Here is a 19087-nt window from a genome sequence, read left to right on the forward strand (position 1 = left end):
CAGGAAGGAACTGGGGGAAATCCGGTCCCTCTACCTTTCCTTTGTGTACTCACCAGCTCTTAGAAATGCCGGTGCAAAGATCTCCGAAGGGGTGAGACGCCACCCCGCGTGCGTACTGACCTTTCCTCCCGCTCCCGCTTCTGTTTCCGAGCGTGGCGATCCATCACGCTGGTCTTAGTTCTCGTCTTCTTCCAGGAGTAGTAAAATTTCACCAGACTTGCTATAGATTTATCAGGAAGCTAAACACAAAAAATGAGTTGGTTTAGATTTAAAGCTAATCTTTAAAAATCAAATGTGTGTAGATATATTTCATAAGGATCACTCTCACGTATTCAGAAATGTCCTAAGTCACAGCCATTTTTCTCTGAATTCACAAAAGAACTCTCGTCGATACATTTTCAAATTACTGAAGTTTGACTGTAAGTGAAACTTAGCCCATGAAAGACTGCAGTCAGCTTAAGATGAATCAGAGTTTTCACACGACTACAGCTTCTAACATAACTTCTAGGTTATTTTTAAAAAATTCATTTTAGCACTAATGTAACCGTCAGTAAGCTTTCACAGTAGGAGCCCACCAAATACCTTTCTGGAAGTGACAGGTCGGCAAAAATCCCCAGGGAGACCGGGGCCCCATGATGTTTGGCCTCACCCACCATCAGAGACCCTTTCTATCAGAACACTCTGGGGGGACTTCCCTGGTGGCACAGTGGTTAAGAATCCACCTGCCAATGCAGGGCACATGGGTTCGAGCCCTGGTCCAGGAAGACCCCACATGCCGCGGAGCAACTAAGCCCGCGCACTGCAACTACTGAGCCCGCGCGCTGCAACTACTGAGCTCACGTGCTGCAACTACTGAAGCCCGCGCACCTAGAGCCCGTGCTCCACAACAAGAGAAGCCACTGCAAAATGAGAAGCCCGCGCACCGCAACGAAGAGTAGCCCCTGCTCGCCGCAACTAGAGAAAGCCCACGCGCAGCAATGAAGACCCAATGAAGCCCAAAAAAAAAAAAAAAGAACACTCTGGGTCGTCCCGACAAGAGAGCTGGGGTGGGGTGGGGTGGGGTGGGGTGGGGTGGGGTGGGGTGGGGGGTGGCTGAGGCACAACTATTAAGCTGGGAGGTGCTGGGGGATATTTTGCTCTTGTAGTGTGAAGCCTCTCACCCACCCAGCAGCTCGCAGTGAGCTGCTTTATTAATAACGGGAACACTCGTGCTTGAGGATGACAGCCCTACCGCTCAGGTACACTGCGGGGCGGGGGGGGGCGGGCACACAGTGAACGGTCTGGTCTCACCTACTCACCATTTGTTGGATTCTATGAAAAGTTTTCCCGTGAAAACTAAAGGCTTGCTCAAATAAGACTTTATCTTCCACAGTCCACTCATCTGGGAAGGGGGTAAAGTTGGGCAAATCAGCCAATGATTTTTCAATATTATGCTTATGCCAAAAGAGCATCCCAAGAGCCTAGAAAAACAGTATCAGTGAAATTTTTAGACCAACAACATGACTGACATGACTGAAACATTAAAGTGGAAATGAGGCTGGCACAAGAAGAGCAAGTATTTCTTCATACCCAGACAAATTCACAAATGGCGAACTCACATACACTGCTAAGTGGCAGACACTGATCCGTGCCCTTTTGTACACTAACTCATTTGTCTCAAGCCCTATGAGATAAGTTCCATTATTCTCAATTCTCAAGTTGGAATATGGAGGCCCTGAGAAATTCAGTAACTTGCCAATGGTCACAGCTAGTAAAACAGCAGAAGCAGTGGGACTCTGGAATCTGTGCTCGTACAGGGTCACACTCTAAAGCCACTGGATATGATGGAGAAAGTAACTCAAAAAGCACACAATTGTTTGTTATTCTTTTGCCAAAAAATTTCAAATATAAAGAGTTTTTTCCAGCTCAGAAAGGAAAAAAAAATACAAATGGGTAAGGAACAAATTAGAAACAAGAGAATTCAGGAATACTTTCCACAGAAAACTCCCTGTATGTCAGTTTTAAAGTGGAAATGATCATACTTTTGAAGACCAAAATCCTTAAAAATTCATACAAGTGTAATCAGCAATCACCCAATAATAATTACACTTTCTAAATAGAAAAAAAATCGATGATTTTCTGAGCAGCTTTGTGAAGTTCCTAAGTAGGGTTTGGAGAAAGAGAAGCATACACTTCTTGCTTTGAAAGATTCTCAAACTACCTTATTGTAATTGGCTTTCCTGACAGCTCTACCAGGGTAGAATAACTAAAAGTAAGGCCAAGGCTAAAAGAAAGCGTCCAAGTCTATATAACCAAAATCAGTGGTATCCTCAGGCATTAGGGTAAATGAAAAATTTTGGTAATTTACAGGCTGTAAAATCTAGATCAATACAGAGGAAAGCACTAATCCAACTTAATGTGATTACCTAAAAGAATCGTCATTAGAAATAAGGCTGAAATAAGATATCATCACACTTTGGGAGAAAAATTAATCTTGTGGATTTCTCTCTCATTAATTGGCTCCAAACAATTTTTAAAAAACCTTAGTCAAATTTTACAATCAGAAAGTGATTCAAAGCAATTAATATTAAAAGAGTTTTGAGTAGGTTTGAGTGTGACACCATGAGTCAGGAAAAAAACCATCACACAACCACAAGAATGATAAACAAATCACGTATTCAAATACGAAAGCGTTATGCCCAAGTATCCAGCACCTAAGAGCCACCGCTGCCCTAAACAGTGCAGACTGGCAGGAACATACACACGCTCTTCCAATCAAAGGGTCTTCTACCACTCATCGCAAGCAGTAAAAAAGGGGACCAGAGCCTTGTATAATACTGTTAGTGACTACACAAAAATGGCTAATGAGGAAACAACGCTACCCAACACATAGAACAAAACAAAATTAACAGGTCAGCTATAAACCCCATTTTTAACAACAGAAGAAAACCATGCCATTACCTGTTCCATGTTGTACCCATGCTTCTCTTTGGCAATGGCAATGTATTCATCCACTGAAAAACAAGACAAGAGGCCAGTGAACAAACTGAGGGACCGGGCACAGTCTGTGGGCACCAGAATTGATACTGATGTATATATATTTCAGGCCGGCCATGCACAAGCATAAAAACAAAGACTAGACAGGAACAAAATAGAGCTGTATAATATGATCTCATTATGGATCTTACATATATAAATCCCACAGAGAAATGGCTGAAAAAATACTCACAGTACTTATTTCTGGATGGTGAGATTATGATTCTGTTTTTGTTTTTTTTTTTAAACAAGGTTCTACTTAAATTTTCTATGATAAATATTACTTTGGTACTTTGAAAAATAATTATTTAGAAATAAAAAGAAATATTAAATGGGGGTTTGCTTTTAAGTCTCAGCTGAGGTTGAAGAACAAGCAACCCACTTTTATGTTAAAAAAAAATCTAAGAGACAAATTACATGCACCAACGCCTAGTATTTGCTCTCAAACTCGAAAACAAGGTGGCTAATGCCAGCTTTCAAGCACTAAGGAAACACCAAGGAAAACTAACAGACTGGAACTTCAGAAGCTGCCACCCCCAGTGACAAATCTACTTCCTCTCTACACTTTCTAGTCTTTCTTCCAGAAAAATAAGAGACTACTAATCAATAGCACTTCTTTATTCATGTATGACTTTTCTTTATAAACTACAAAAATAATACAAGCTCAAAAAGGGAAAATCAAGTAGCACAGAATTGTATGAAACAAAAACTAAATCCTACTAGCCCCTATTGCCCTTCCCTCAAAACTCACTCTGCAGGTGCAATGACCAAACTTAGAGTTGAGAAAATAGGCTGAGTGTTACAGCAGACACCTAATAAAAGTCAGTGCTTCTACGTTTCAGAATGCTATTCAATTCTATCACAACCATCCTTCCTAATTTTGGTATAACTGACAACTAATTAGGAAAAAGAAATCAATTTTGAAAAAGAATTCAAACTCAGCATATATTCTAATATAAGGGGAAAATTTTTTCCACTGACAAGAGTCAATTTAATTCAAACAGTAACTACATATAGTGAGTACATTTCAATATTAAGGCACTAATTTTCTATTTTCTTTTTTACATCTAAAATACTCACAAACTGACTGGTTACTTCACTCAGAAGAGAGTAAAATTCCAATTTACCTGAGAGTCAGTGAATGATAAAGGCCCTTGTTTGTCCCAAAAGGTGATTTTAATTTTTTTAAATATTCATTCATTCATTCATTCATTCATTCATTCATTCATTTATTTTGTTATGCCGGGTCTTAGGCACGTGGGCTCCTTAGTTGCAGCCGGTGGGCTCCTTAGTTGCTGCCAGTGTGCTCCTTAGTTGTGGCATGCAAACTCTTAGTTGCGGCATGCATGTGGGATCTAGTTCCCTGACCAGGGATTGAACCTGGACCCCCGGCATGGGGAGTGCAGAGTCTTAACCACTGCGCCACCAGGGAAGTCCCAAAACTGGTGATTTTTAAAACGGGGGCGGAAATATTCCAAAGTGTGTCCCTTGCTTTACTTCACAATAGGGTAGATTATGCCAAATAAGAGAAGAATGCTCAAAGGTTCTTCAAAAAAAGAAAAAAAGCCAACAAAAAGTAAGGCTGCAGAGCGGGCGGCTGTGCACCCCTGGCTGGAGAGGACTCTTCCGAGCGGCGCCTGGATGCTGCCAGCGGCACCTACCGCCCGGGGCTGGACCGCAGGTCAGAGGACAAAGACCAGGTCATGAGATGTGTGCAAGTCAAGAACACGTGAGAGGAAGAGAGAAAAACAATGTACAGGGAACTGAGGGTCAACCCTGGAGGTCTGCTTTAAGGGTTCCTTCTTTTAATAAATATTTAGTGAACAAACAATACACGAACCTCAAACTTCTGCTATATAATCTCAACTCTGCGAGCATACAGGTTTCCAGACGCTGTTATTTACCTTAGCTGAGTAAGGAATGTGTGATGTATGCACACATTCAGTCATGTGATCACCAGTCAGTCACATGATCTTTAAGCAAATAACGCACAGGCTGGACGCGATGCAGGAGGCCCTCGAGAGCCTGTCCTGCCCACAGCTCTCGCTCTCGGGGCAGAACCAGAATCTGCTACATCAGTAACAGGGTCCACTAAACCTGTCCCCATTGTCTCTTACCAGATTTACCTTAAAAATTACAAGGGAGACAAAAGCATTCTTTAGATGCTTTTTCTATTTTCATCTGTTCTTTTGTTTTAACACAAAAATTAGCTGGTGGTAGGGCCAGGAAAACAGACTAACACAGTGGATTCCAGCTGCTGCAGCTAAGGGTAAATGTAACATTTGCCACGTTGTAAACAGCAAGGTGCTCTTATACGGTGGCTTTTCAAGTCACACATCTTTTAGGTTTTCTTGGAGACCACTCTGCGGACTCAAATCTAAAGCAAAGGAAGAACGCTATCATAGCTACTTAAGTAAAGTCACCTGCTATGTCTACCAGGCGCCTTGAAGGTGCGATGAAATAAGTTAATATATGGGGAGCCTTGCAACTTGTAAAAGAATTACCATCTGATACCCACTAGCAAAAATACAATTTTTCATTCTTTTCATTGCTCTATGTCCAATAAAGGTTAGACAAACATTTGCTGAACGAATGCTGGGGGACCTGCGATATGTACAATGTCAACATTTTCGGTTCTTTTCCTAGCAAGTTGAAAGGCAGCATGTATCATTAAAAAGCCTACAGATAACAAATGCTGGAGAGGGTGTGGAGAAAAGGGGACCCTCCTACACTGCTGGTGGGAATGTAAACTGGTGCAGCCACTGTGGAAAACAGTATGGAGTTTCCTCAGAAAACGAAAAATAGAGCTACCATATGATCCAGCAATCCCACTCCTGGGCATATATCTGGAAAAGATGCATGCACCCCAATGTTCACAGCAGCACTATTTACAATAGCCAGGACATGGGAACAACCCAAGTGCTCATCAACAGATGACTGGCTTAAGAAGATGGGGTGTATTTATACAATGGAGTATTATTCAGCCATAAAAAACAATGAAATATTGCCATTTGCAGCAACATGGATGGACCTAGAGATTATCATACTAAGTGAAGTAAGTTGGACAGAGAAAGACCAATATCTGACATCACGTATACATGGAATCTAAAAAATAATACAGATCAATTTATATACAAAACAGAAACAGACTCATGGTTATGGTTATTACCAAAGTGAAAGGGGGAGGGGTAGATAAATTAGGGGTATGGGAGTAACAGATCCAAACTACTATACATAAAATAGGCAACAAAGATTTACTGTATAGCACAGGGAACCATAGTCAATATCTTGTAATAACCTTGTAATGGAAAATAATCTAAAAAAATATATATGTAAAAAACTGAATCACTTTGCTGTTCACCTGAAACCAACACAATATTGTAAATCAACTATACCTCAATTTAGAAAGAAAGGAAGGAAGGGAGGGAGAGAGGGGGAGAGGGAGGGAGAGAGAGAGAGAAAGGAAGGAAGGAAGGGAGGGAGGGAGGGAGGGAGGGAGAGAGAGAAAGAGAGAGAAAGAGAGAGAAAGAAAGAAAGAAAGAAAGAAAGAAAAAGAAAGAAAGAAAGAAAGAAAGAAAGAAAGAAAGAAAGGAAAAAAAGAAAGAAAGAAAAAGAAAGAAAGAAAGAAAGAAAGAAAGAGAAAGAAAGAAAGAAAGAAAGAAAGAGAAAGAAAGAAAGAAAGAGAAAGAAAGAAAGAAAGAAAGAAAGAGAAAAAGAAAGAAAAGAAGGAAGGAAGGAAGGAGGAAAGGCAGCACAGGTTAGGTATGGGGTAAGAAAGACTCAGGTCAAACCTTGGCTCTGTTTCTCGATAAAATGAGTTCACAGCTAGTGGTGCCTGACGCATAGTAAGCACCATATTTGAGACTGTGTTACCCTTAGCAACTTCCTAAACCTTCGTAGGAAGTTGCTCTCACCCGTAAAGCTGGGTTATCACCTGACTGAAAACTACACCACAGCAGGAACTCTTCCTCTCCCCTCCTCCTCACAGAATGTTTCGGACTAGAGTTAATTCAGAATACAGCATTGGCACAAACAATGCTGTGGACAGGGCTTGTCTCTTACTACCTTCCCACCCTGTAGAGCCCCCAGCCCTCGTTCCCTTTCATCATCAGAGGGCATGGCCACCCACCACAGTTTCTGGACTCCCGATGCCCTCCCCACCACCTGCCTGACACAGCCTGCCAGGAACTATGGGTAGGTCATGAAGAAAATGGAAAGTGTACATTTTTCAAAACCTCCCGTGTGCTTTCCTTAAGCAAAAATGAGCTTTCAACCTAAGAAAACAAAATCCACTCCCAACTGCCCTGTCTGTGGACAAAAGATGAAACAGGAAGGGAAGCAAGAGAAGTACAAGCTGCCTGAGACAAAGAGAGCCTCTAGAAGATTGAAGGTTAACCAGAGTCCATCCCAATCTGGGGCGAGGAGCCACTGCGGGCAGAGTCACTGAGTGAGCTGTGATCAGGACATTCCAAGGTCCCTGGCCCGGGCATCTGCACCCACCAGCCTTCCCCAAGGCACATGGGACAGCACAGGCCAGAAGCACGTGTTTCTTGTGCAGCTTAGCTAACAGTCTAATCCGTCGTCAGCAGCAGAAGAATCAGACACAGAGTTAAGTGTACTCTGCTTTAAAAACAATTTAAAAAGAAATAATGCAATGTTTTTAAAAACTTGAAAATTCCTATAGGAACAACCAGGGAGAACTGTCTCATCTTAAATTATGATGGATAAAGACACATGCACCACTCTGATCCTTTAAGAAGTACACAGACTATACAAACCACGGCTTTTTTTGACAAGACCTTACCATTATGGAAAGCATAGGTGAATGAATTATGTTTTGGGGGTAACATCACTGAAAGGTAGAAGGTGTGAGGGACTTCCCTGGTTGTGCAGTGGTTAAGAATCCGCCTGCCAATGCAGGGGACGTGGGTTCGAGCCCTAGTCTGGGAAGATCCCACATGCCGCGGAGCAACTAAGCCCGCGAGCCACAACTACTGAGCCTGCACTCTAGAGCCCATGAGCCACAACTACTGAGCCCGCGCACCACACTACTGAAGCCCACGTGCCTAGAGCCCGTGCTCCGCAACAAGAGAAGCCACCGCAATGAGAAGCCCGCGCACCTCAACAAAGAGTAGCCCCCGCTCGCCACAACTAGAGAAAGCCCGCGTGCAGCAATGAAGACCCAATAAGGCCATAAATAAATAAATAAATAAATAAATAAATAAACGTATTTATTTTTAAAAAGGTAGAATGTCTGAGATTCATCAAAAAAATTTACAAAATTCGTAAAGCTTAGTCAAACATTTATTGAACTACCCTTACTATGTACTGAATACGGTACTAAATAGGCCAAAATACAAAAGAAAAATGATTTATTGCAGTAGCTTGAAACAACACGCAGGTGACAGAGGAGAACGTAAATACATAAAGTAACAGTGTAGATGTAGGATAATGTGAGAATGCAAAATAATCAGTCAATAGTGATGGTGATGATGATAAATGAAGAAAAGCTTCCTAAAGGTTCAACAGCTATACTGACTGATAAGAGTCACTAGCATTTGAGAATTTACTATGTTCGGGCCACTGTTCTGAGCTCTTTACCAGGATTATCTTTTTAATCTTCTCCAATAATTCTATTATCACGCCCATTCACAAACGAAGAAACTGAGGCGCAGAGAAGTTAGATCGTTTGGGCAGGGTCACACAGCTGGTAAGTAGCAGTGCTAGGACTCACGTACACCGAGTGTCTGGCCCCAGGACCCATGGCGCTACACCTCCGTTCACTATCCCATCTCTCGAGTAAGGGAGACAGGGGGAAGGGCACGTCACATAAGAACAGTCTCCAAGGTAGAGAGAACTGAGCAAGGCACATCAACACGGTCTATTCAGTTTGAATGAAGTTAAGAAAATAGAACTGTGGCTGATGAAGGAAGGGACAGAAACTGAGGGTAACGGGCAAATGGCTGCCTCCTGCGAGGCTTCATTGGTTTCTATGTTCATGTTTTAACCCAATGACCTAAATGCTCCCGGTACCATTAGTAAGAGTCTCAAATTCAATTGCAAAAAGGGGAAGAATGCAGATGAAAACTGCCCCCTTAACCTTAACTCACCCTTCCCTCCCCCAGATACTGCAGCGATTCGGAATACCTTGTTTTCTTGCATAGTCTATGCAGAGCAAGAGGCTGACACCGTAAGGTGTGCTGAGGACAAAGCTACAGCCTTAATACAGCTTTTAAAAATTTTTACCATCATAACATTTACAGTAGCTTTAGGTGCTGCAAAGGAAATACGGTACTAATTTCTCTCTCGTAACTCAAAATGAGCATGCTAAGTTTTCTTCAAGAATATGATAACAAATATCGTGGCACCTCTTTTTATTATTAAATAAGAAATGAGTTATCACTGTAACTCGCTGAGAATCAAAATGAGCTTAAATCATTTAGGTAGAGCAACTATGCCACCAGGTGGGCACAGACATTACTACAGCTAATATTTCAGTGATCCCTCTGAATATCTTGAGGTGGGGATAGAGGGCTTAAGAAATAAGATAAGCCACAGAGTCTCAGCCAGAGCACAATGTAATGTAATGAACCAGTCCCTCCTAGTCAATAATGAAACACATCTTCTTCATGACAATGCTATTTCGTAATGTAGTTTTGTTAAAATCCCACTCTATAGAAAAAGCTCCTCCCACCCTCCAGCACCCCAGTAAGTACTGCAAAATCCAGCCCAGTCTCATAGACAATCTGATCAAGTGGAAATAAGAAATATGAATACTCTACTAAGCCATACACATTGAAATTCAGCTTCTGGCGTCCGTTCCTACCTAATCCACCCAGAATCAACGTACACGACTCTGAACAAGTCCCACCCCTGCCTCTGTGGCACAGTTTCCTCATCACGTAAGAATGGATTGACCGTTATGTCTTCCAGGGCTAACATTTTATGAGTAATTTTTAAAACATCTAAACGTTAAATTTAAACTTTTTTTGTGTGCTGCATTAAACATTTTTTTCCAAGAAAAGGATAAGAGCATCCCTCCCCTTTTACTCTAGTATTCATACATTTGTGTATTCTCCAGAAAGGCATACGCAGAATCTCCCGTATTTTAAAAACTGATCATCACTAGAATGAATGACATATAGTTGTGACTAATCAAAACAATAACCACCTTTCTCCTTAAAGATGCCCAAAGTCTACGGTAAAGAGTAAGATCAACGCAGTGACACACCATCCTCTTGCATCTCTTTTACACCAAGTCAACTTAGTTGATGACTGAGTCCCTCACAGCAGGCAACTGTGCACTCAAAATAATCTTGTTTGCTCTCCTGTGCTTTGCTTTGTGCACATGAGCTGAAGGAAGGAACCATGCTCACAACAAGGTCTGCATCTCCCTCAATTAAGGCAACATTCCCTGACATTAAAAGAGGGGGAAAAAAAGACTAACACTTGTTTCATCTGTAACCTCACAGCAGACTCCAGTGGAAAGAGCCCTGGACCGTGAGTCAAAGTCCTTAGTTTCCATCAGGAACTTGCAGGCTAAGCCCATTTCATCACTTGTAAAATAATAAGTATTCTATAAATACTTTGTATAAAAATACACATGTATAAATATATATACACATATAAATGCTTTGTATACTTTGTATAACAATAAAAAATAGAAAAGTCGAAATATACAAATGAAAAGTATTAAAATTAATTCCTTCATAAACATTTGTGAGATTCAACCAGAAGGAAGGGATGCAGCAGTTTACAACCACAGAATTAGTTTAGCAAGAGAACCTGCCCAGTCCTTGAACTCCATCCATCAGAGCTGTGCTCCAATTCAACAGTTCCTAATCCTGTCTGCTAAGAATCATCTGACAAACGTCTTTAAAATACTGACTCTTGGGCTCCACCCTGTTTTGTAAATGTATGTGTATACGCGTGTATGTGTGTTCATGTTTATGTCTGTATATATGTGTGTGCATGGATGTGTACGTATACTTTATGCATAGAGTTTTTAGTAAAGTATGATGTGCGTAGAGAGGAGCACTTATATAAGGGTACAGCGAGGTGAATTCTCAGAAAACGAATACACTCAGATCACAGAAAGAATCTAACACATTCTTGATGTTTTTGGTTTGTTTTTACAATGCTCCCAGGTGATTACGATGGGCCAGTTTTGAGAGTCAATGAATTAGAGCATAAAGTTAATGTGTAAAGACCATTCCCTATTTTAATGTGATAAAAACCATCTCAATGAACAAAATTTTAAGGTTTTGGCATTTAAAAGAATACGACAATATCAGAACCACAGAAATGAGAAGAAATGTTCCTGCTATATAAAATGAGGTTTTTGAATTTGTGAGTTGTGAATTTCAATCATGCAAAAAAAAACCCCTCCTGCTTGTGGGGTTCTGAGCAGGGGAGGGAGGAGGTGGTCAGAAGAAGGGTTTAAAAGTCTGCAAATCCTAGTGACTCCTTATAACTTGTATACAAACCTCACTTCATAGGGACATTTGTCCTTTAACCCTGCCTCTTCCAAACTCTATATACAACGCTCTTCCCTCCAGTACAATCCATCTGTATACAAGACCCTGGAAAGAGGGGTCCTAAAAGAGACTCAAGTGGCCAAGGGAAACTCAGAGGGAGGCTAGGTTACAGGAAGGTGACAAAAGGCTCTGCCCACCACAAACTTTTAGACAAGTCCCTTCTCTGTGGGCCTGGTTTCTTCAGCTCTAAAAACAAAAGCTAGACTGCACAGTGGGATAGTGAGATCATGGGGGGCATGTCTGTTGGGAGGCGGCAGGTATTCCCACTGCCTATGCTTGAATCTTGTGGGGGAGGGGGAGCTTCTTTACCCACTAAAGAAATCTAAGCTTTCAAAGTAGGTTGCAGAAGAGTGATATTTTATAATAAACTAATCTGTTTTACATTTAATTATTCCCCACTGATTCAATACATCTTTTAGGCCTACTGTGTGCCCGGTACTGCTTATATATCCATGATTAAAAAAAGAGAGAGTCTCTGGCCTTCATAGAATTCACAGTCTGGCCAGAGAGAGAAATAATTACACAAGTAATTAATTCCAATTGTCATAAGTGTCAGAGAAAAAGAACTATGAATGCACTTAACTGGGAAACCTGATCTGCAGAACCCAGGATGGCTTTCTTTTCCGCTGGAAAAGGACTTTATAAATTCCTGCTTACTCATATGTTATTTATAGTAGGGAAAAAATTGAAAACATATAAATGTCCAAGAATAGGGACATGGTTAAGTAAATTAAGCTATTTGATGGGATATTATTCAGGACCAAACCTCAGTGTAACTTTTAATCATAGGAAAACTAAAATTGGAAAACTATTATATTAGTATGATCCATTTGTGCTTAAAATCCAGAGTATACACAAGCTCAGAGAAAAGACATGAAAGCAAAATTTTAGTAGTGGTTATAGCCAATGTGACGAGATGAAGAAATTATAGGCTATTTTTAATAATAAAAACAAGCTTGTACGTACACTCGTAATTACTTTTCTGAACCATTTGAGAGTGTCATACAATATATGCTGAGTATTACTCTTAAATACTCAGCATATATTTTCTAAGAGTAGTGCTCTTATGTAACGACAGAACAGTAAATTTAACACTGCAACAATACTTTAATCTGTATTCCGATCTGGCCAACCGACCCAAAATGTGCTTTACATTTGCTAAAGAATTTTAAAGTAAATCCCAGTTATTTCATCCCTATATATCAGTATTCATCTTTTTTAAAAATGTGGATATATTTTTTGCAGAACCATAATGTCATTATCACACCTAACAAAAATAGCAAAATTCCCTGGTATGAGAAACAAAGCCATACTCATTGCATAGTCTAAAATGTAGAAGTCCAACAATAACAAACATGGGAGAGAACACTGAGCAAATAAGTTGTGTGTTTCACTGGTAGCAGTATAAACCAGCTTGACCACTTCGGAAAATAATTTGGCATTGATCTAAATATCTATATTCCAAATAGATATCAGAAATAAGTTAAAGAATGTTCCCAGTAGCAATAGTTGCAGTAATAAAAAACTGAGATGTCCATTGTGAACAGAAAGGATAAATACATTACAACTTAACAAACTGAAAATTTTTAAGTTTAGAAGGATGAAGATGGACACACCGATATGATTGAAGGGTAAAGGAGGACTAACGGGGGGCTTCCACTATCATTTATAAATTCAGCTCTTTGTCTCTTCTAGTAAGTTTTACACATTTTAGTTAACTCTAGAGCACTTAAAATAATAAAAATGATTTTTAAAAAGCAGTTTTCACGCCCTGAAAAACATCATTTTCATCACAAACTTCAAGCCCCCTGATAGCCATTTATTTATAAATGGCTGAAAACCAAGGCCAGTATTAGCTTACCTGACCCCTCCCTGCCTCACTCCGGTCCCAGACCTAACAGATGAGAATTCTAAGTACTCTCTTCCCTCTTGTCAACACACTCATACCTTCCCAGGGCAGTTTCCCATCAGACTGTAAGCTACACGTGGGCAGACTTGTCAGATCGTTCGCTCTTGTATTCCTCCAGGACCTGACACATAAACAGTCACTCGGATATTTACTGAGTAAATAAATGGACACCACAAGGTGAGTGGCAAAGAAGAAAATGTTAGAGGGCTCCAAGTGACCCAAGTTACAGAACAAATAGCCAGAAAGCCTATTTTCGCAAATCTCCATACAAAGGAGTGTCCACACCCCATCATTTTCTCATTGGACAAGTATTTATCCACCACATGCCAACAGAGGATTGACAGAGAGCTGAACAAACATACCAAGTTCCTCTGCTCGTTCATTTTAGTATAGAGGAGGGACATAAAGTAAGTAATACTACGCCAGGTGATGACAAATGGAATGAAGGAAACGAAGATAAGGCAGTAGTGGTCTCTGTCTCTACTTTGTAGTGTAGTCAAGAAGGGCCCCCTCCTAGTGACCAGGAGAAACTGAGGGAGAGAGCGCCATGTGGACATTTGGGAGAAGAGTGATCCAGACAAAGGGAACGGAAGAGGGTCTGGACAGCGTGCTCGGGATGAGTTCCAGAGGGCAGAAGTGGGGTCAGACTACAGAGAGCCTTGTGGCAACTGTCAGGTCTTTTGACTTCAATCTGCAGTGAGTTAGAAAGTCCTGAATATAGACTCCCGACATTTACTATATATTTCTATGAAAGTTTAGACATTTACTACATACCTGTGAAGATCTCACTCACCATATAATCTTGAAAATGTGTACTGAAGTCAAATGACTTAATGCAGAAACAACTTTTGCAAATACTGCAGGTCTAAGGAGGGTTCTCATTCCAAGAAAGCTAAAACTTATTATTTTTTTTTTTGAATCCCTTTATTTTTATTATTTATTTATTTATTTATGGCTGAGTCGGGTCTTCGTTTCTGTGCAAGGGCTTTCTCTAGTTGCGGCAAGCGGGGGCCACTCTTCATCGCGGTGCGCGGGCCTCTCACTAGCGCGGCCTCTCTTGTTGCGGAGCACAGGCTCCAGACGCGCAGGCTCAGTAATTGTGGCTCACGGGCCCAGTTGCTCCGCGGCACGTGGGATCCTCCCAGACCAGGGCTCGAACCCGTGTTCCCTGCATTGGCAGGCAGATTCTCAACCACAGTGCCACCAGGGAAGCCCTAAAACTTATTTTAAAATCTCTAATCTGACTTGCCTTTTGACACAATTTTAAATTCTATATGTCTATCATGTTATACGTGTTAACTTTTTTTCTTTGAAGTGAATAGTTCGGCCAGCCTAAAAAAAAAAAAAAGCCTTCCAGCGTGGTTGTCTCTGGCAGAGCTAATGGTTTCCATCTTTGTCTACTTTAACACTGAGACCAGTGCTTCTTCCCATTGTACCAGTTTCTCCTCATTTGTATAAAATAAAAACAAAGCACAATCACTTAAATAACTGCAAAAGCACTGATTATATATAACCTATACAATATGTAATGTATAAATGAGCAAAACCATCTGTTTTACTGATTCCCAATAGCCAAAAGTGACCTTGCTAACTTCTACGCCCAAGGCAACCGCAGCCGAGTCTAGGGTACCTGCTTCTTCAGGAAACTATCAACAGTGTGCAGGGCTGTGTACTGGCGTCCCCCCTCCAGCTCCAATTCACCTCTTTCAAGCCCTACCTTAAAAAAGAATCAAACAATAAAAAAATCATCCTCAGATTACTCCCCTCTCAGAATCTCAGAAACTCCCCTCTAAGAATTCTCCCAGGCCACAGTTTTGTATTACATTTGACCATACATGCTTTGATAAACTTTTTGGTTTTCCTAAAAACAGTAAAGTGAAACAGACTGGGAATAAGATCTGGCCTAACTCTCTATATATTTCAAAGAAGACAAGACTACCTACTAAAATAACCTCTTGAAATTTCTTGCAACTAACATGTCCACTTTGTTCTGCTAACCTTCAAGTGCTTCTGTACACAAAGCCCCAACCTTGGGTGGGTCTACGCATAAGGGTAGGGACCAGAGGGGAATGTGAAGAGCGCACGGCACTGCACCCAGGGCGGCAGTATCCCACTGAGAGAAGACTGCCCTGAGGCCATTAGGGGCAAGCAAGGTGGATATCTAGGGTGCAGACCAAGATATCTAGGGACGAGGAGGGAGGACAGCCTGGGATAGGGTGGGGAGGGTGTCCGCAGGTGAGAGGAGAGGAAGGCATCCAGGTAGGAGGGCAGCAGGACACATCTCAACGGGGACTTGGGGAGCAGACCATCCAGGAGATGATATCCTATCACAGAAACAGAGCGCCTAGTAGGTACTGTCAATGAAAATGTGGGGAATAAACGGTGAAACAATGCAGATGACCTAGATGTAAGAAGTATGCTGTTTTAAAGGCACGTGAAGGCCACCTGGACCACCCACCTAACCCCACACTCCTCTCATCTCATTTCCTTTGAGCACTCCCAACATTGATGTTTTGACTTCCTAAGTCTCCATCAAGCCTCCCTTTAACAGCAATGGCCCAGAGAGGCATCAACATCTCTCCCTTGCAAGTGCACCAGCCGGTACCGCCTCTAGCCCCAGCTCTCCTCTAAACCACAGTGCCGTCAAGAGCTTTCTAACGTGCACAATACTGCTTCTAGCTAAAAATCCCTCCAAAATCCTCATCCCTTTAAGAACTCGGCCTGTCTTTCCAGCTTCATTGCTTCTCACTTCCCCAGGGACGACGTGCGTCACAGCCCGGCAGGTGTCTAAATGCTGTGCAAACGCAAACGCTATCCCCTCTTCTTAGAGCGTGTGTGCCCCTCATCCAGCCGGTGCACCTACTCCTTCCTCAGCGTCCTACCCGAATGCCATCTGTTTCCACTGCTTGTTTCAACCTAGGAAAACAGAGCGCTTTCTGCTGGGTCCCAAGGGGCGCGTCCAAATACTAAGAGTGCACAGGAGATGCCTGATGCTAAAATAATGTAAGAATCAGCTGCCCTCTATTCCAATTAGTGAGCGTTTTCCAGTCTCTCTCACTGTCTGTCCAACCTCCAGATTCCACCATATGATTTAACCTTCATTCACACCTTTGTCCCCTAAATATCATGTCATCATTTAATCATGTAATTTCCCACAATAATTTTTATAATACTATCTAAATCCTGTTGTTCTCATCTATGCTACTTGGAATTATTTACATTTCCTCTACATGAAATGTGTCTCTACAAGGCACATTTTTTCTAGGCATACTCCAAAGGTCGTATCTCTCCTTAAGGAAGTTTTACTTAGACACAGCCCAGAGCAACTTACGTAGTACCAGTAATGCTTTAAGTATTTTGGTTTATTAAATCAAACAGTACACCAAGGCAGATGTGTGTAATAAATGCAGTCTGGAGACCAGAGATCTAGCCCAAACTTGGCTACTAACTAGCTGAGGGACCTTAAGCATTTGACCTAACTTCTCTAGACCTCAGTTTTTCACAACTAAGAAGAAACAGTTGGACTAAAGGAAATACACATAAATTATCTGTTTACATGTTCATTTCCCCCCTCTTTCTCCATTAGAATATAAACTTCCTGAATCCCTCACTCCTGGTACACTACCAGGCACACAAAACTGCTCAATAAAAATGTGAATGAAACCAATTCTCACTAAATAAACCCAAATTCAATATAACCCTAATTGAGATACTTTTGGAGGAAAATTTGTTTAAAAATAAATAAATAAATAAAAAGAAAAGACTAAACTATGGTGGACCCATACTTGGTAGTTTAAAGCTAGGTAATTGTATTGGGTTGGCCAAAAAGTTCGTTTGGGGTTTTCCATAACATGGTACAGAAAAACCCAAATGATCTTTTTGGCCAATCCAATAAATGTATTCAAACAGAACAAAGTCCCACATATGTTGTTAACAGCAAATTGCTAAACAGCTCATATATGTGATTTAAAAGTCATATACTTATTAAGATATATAAAAATATTAGGAAAAGTATATATATTGTAAATAGTGACTATAAGAGGGCTTTTTTTAAAAGAAGGTTATTTATTTATTCATTCATTCATTCATCATTCAATCATTTATTTATGGCTGCGTTGGGTCTTCGTTGCTGCAAGCAGGCTTTCTCTACTTGCGTCGAGCGGGGGCTACTCTTCGTTGAGTTGCAGAGCACGGGCTCTAAGCACGCGGGCTTCAGTAGTTGTGGCACGTGGGCTCGGTAGTTGTGGCTCACGGGCTCAGCAGTTGTGGCTCACGGGCTCAGTAGTTGTGGCTCACGGGCTTAGTTGCTCTGCGGCATGTGGGATCTTCCCGGACCAGGGCTCAAACCCGTGTCCCCCGCGTTGGCAGGCGGATTCTTAACCACTGCGCCACCAGGGAAGTCCCAAGAGGGTTTTCTTTAATTGTCTACATTATACATTCTATATCGTTTGAAATTTCTACAACAGTATTTATTTCTATAACCACAAAATAATTTTGTAAACTTGCAGTAACCCTAAGAGGCAGAACTCTAAACAGTTAGTTGAGAAGAAAGAAACCAACCCAGGAAAAGCCAGGGATCCACAGGCATCCTTACACATGGGGACATCTACTAGAAGTCTACAGATGTCCCGAATCTCCTATTTCTACATCAAGTCAGAATCAATCGTTGGAAAACCAAGACTTCCACATTCTTTCAAAATAAATTAGAAAGGCAAGTAGAAAATACTTCTTTTTTGTCTATGTACTGGGACGGAGAGAAGCTGAGGGGGAAATGATAGATGGCAAAGAGAACAAATTATGTATACTTGTCCCCAGTGACACTATGGTTACGTTTCAAGGCATAACTACGATTAGACTACTCGTCAAAGAGTATGATTCCCAAAGCTCCACAAATGGAACCTAACTCATATCAACGACTGTGTTCACAGCCTCACGCTGGAGCAGTTAAGCAAACTCTCATCGATCCACAATTCCATTCCTAGGGATGTATCTTAAGAAAATACTAAAACACAGCAATAACAACAAAAGAGAACAAAGCTCTGATTCAGTTTTTCACCACCGCCTTCTTCTACGATAGCAACAATCAGAAACAACCTAAATTTTCAATAGAAGAATGCTTAAATACACTGATACATCCATATGATAAAATATTAAACATTATTTTAAACATTTACAAGGGATTTATTAGCAAGGTAACGAATGCTTAGGTCATTGTTCAGGAAGACAATACACACTCACATACATAGAAATACCAACATCTCACTTATAAAAATATGCACAGAGAAAAAAAGGGATTGGGAAAACATCCCAAAATGTTTAACAACAGTTATCTCTGGGTAATGAAATAATGGGTGAACTGTTTCTTCTCCATATTTTTCTGTGCCTTCTGAATTTTCAACAATATATAAATGTTACTTTTAGATTGGTTTAAGAGTTTAAAGTTTTAATCAATACTGTCAGGACTTACATTAAAACTGCACATTTTTTTTTAGGCAATACCATTGCTTAAAAATCTATTAACTTTTCATATTCTGTTCTTTTCTTGCAGGTCTAGGAAAAACAAGATAATATTAAAATTAAATTCTGACTCCCAAGATTCCAAAGGTAACACAATAACAGCAAGAGG

At 40.9% G+C, this 19087-nt stretch overlaps 1 protein-coding gene across 1 annotated transcript in view; it reads right to left on the minus strand.

The window, feature by feature from the left end:
• RCOR1 (REST corepressor 1) overlaps positions 1-19087 on the minus strand; it is a 111503-nt gene that overhangs the window by 21026 nt on the left and 71390 nt on the right. Inside the window, exons 4-6 of the mRNA XM_068540225.1 lie at positions 2941-2993; positions 1299-1460; positions 121-239 (exon numbers count right to left, since the gene is read on the minus strand). Coding sequence (XP_068396326.1) covers positions 121-239; positions 1299-1460; positions 2941-2993 — 334 coding nt within the window. The remainder of the gene's footprint in view (positions 1-120; positions 240-1298; positions 1461-2940; positions 2994-19087) is intronic.

Source organism: Eschrichtius robustus, chromosome 1 (assembly GCF_028021215.1).
Source record: "Eschrichtius robustus isolate mEscRob2 chromosome 1, mEscRob2.pri, whole genome shotgun sequence".
NCBI lineage: Eukaryota > Metazoa > Chordata > Mammalia > Artiodactyla > Eschrichtiidae > Eschrichtius > Eschrichtius robustus.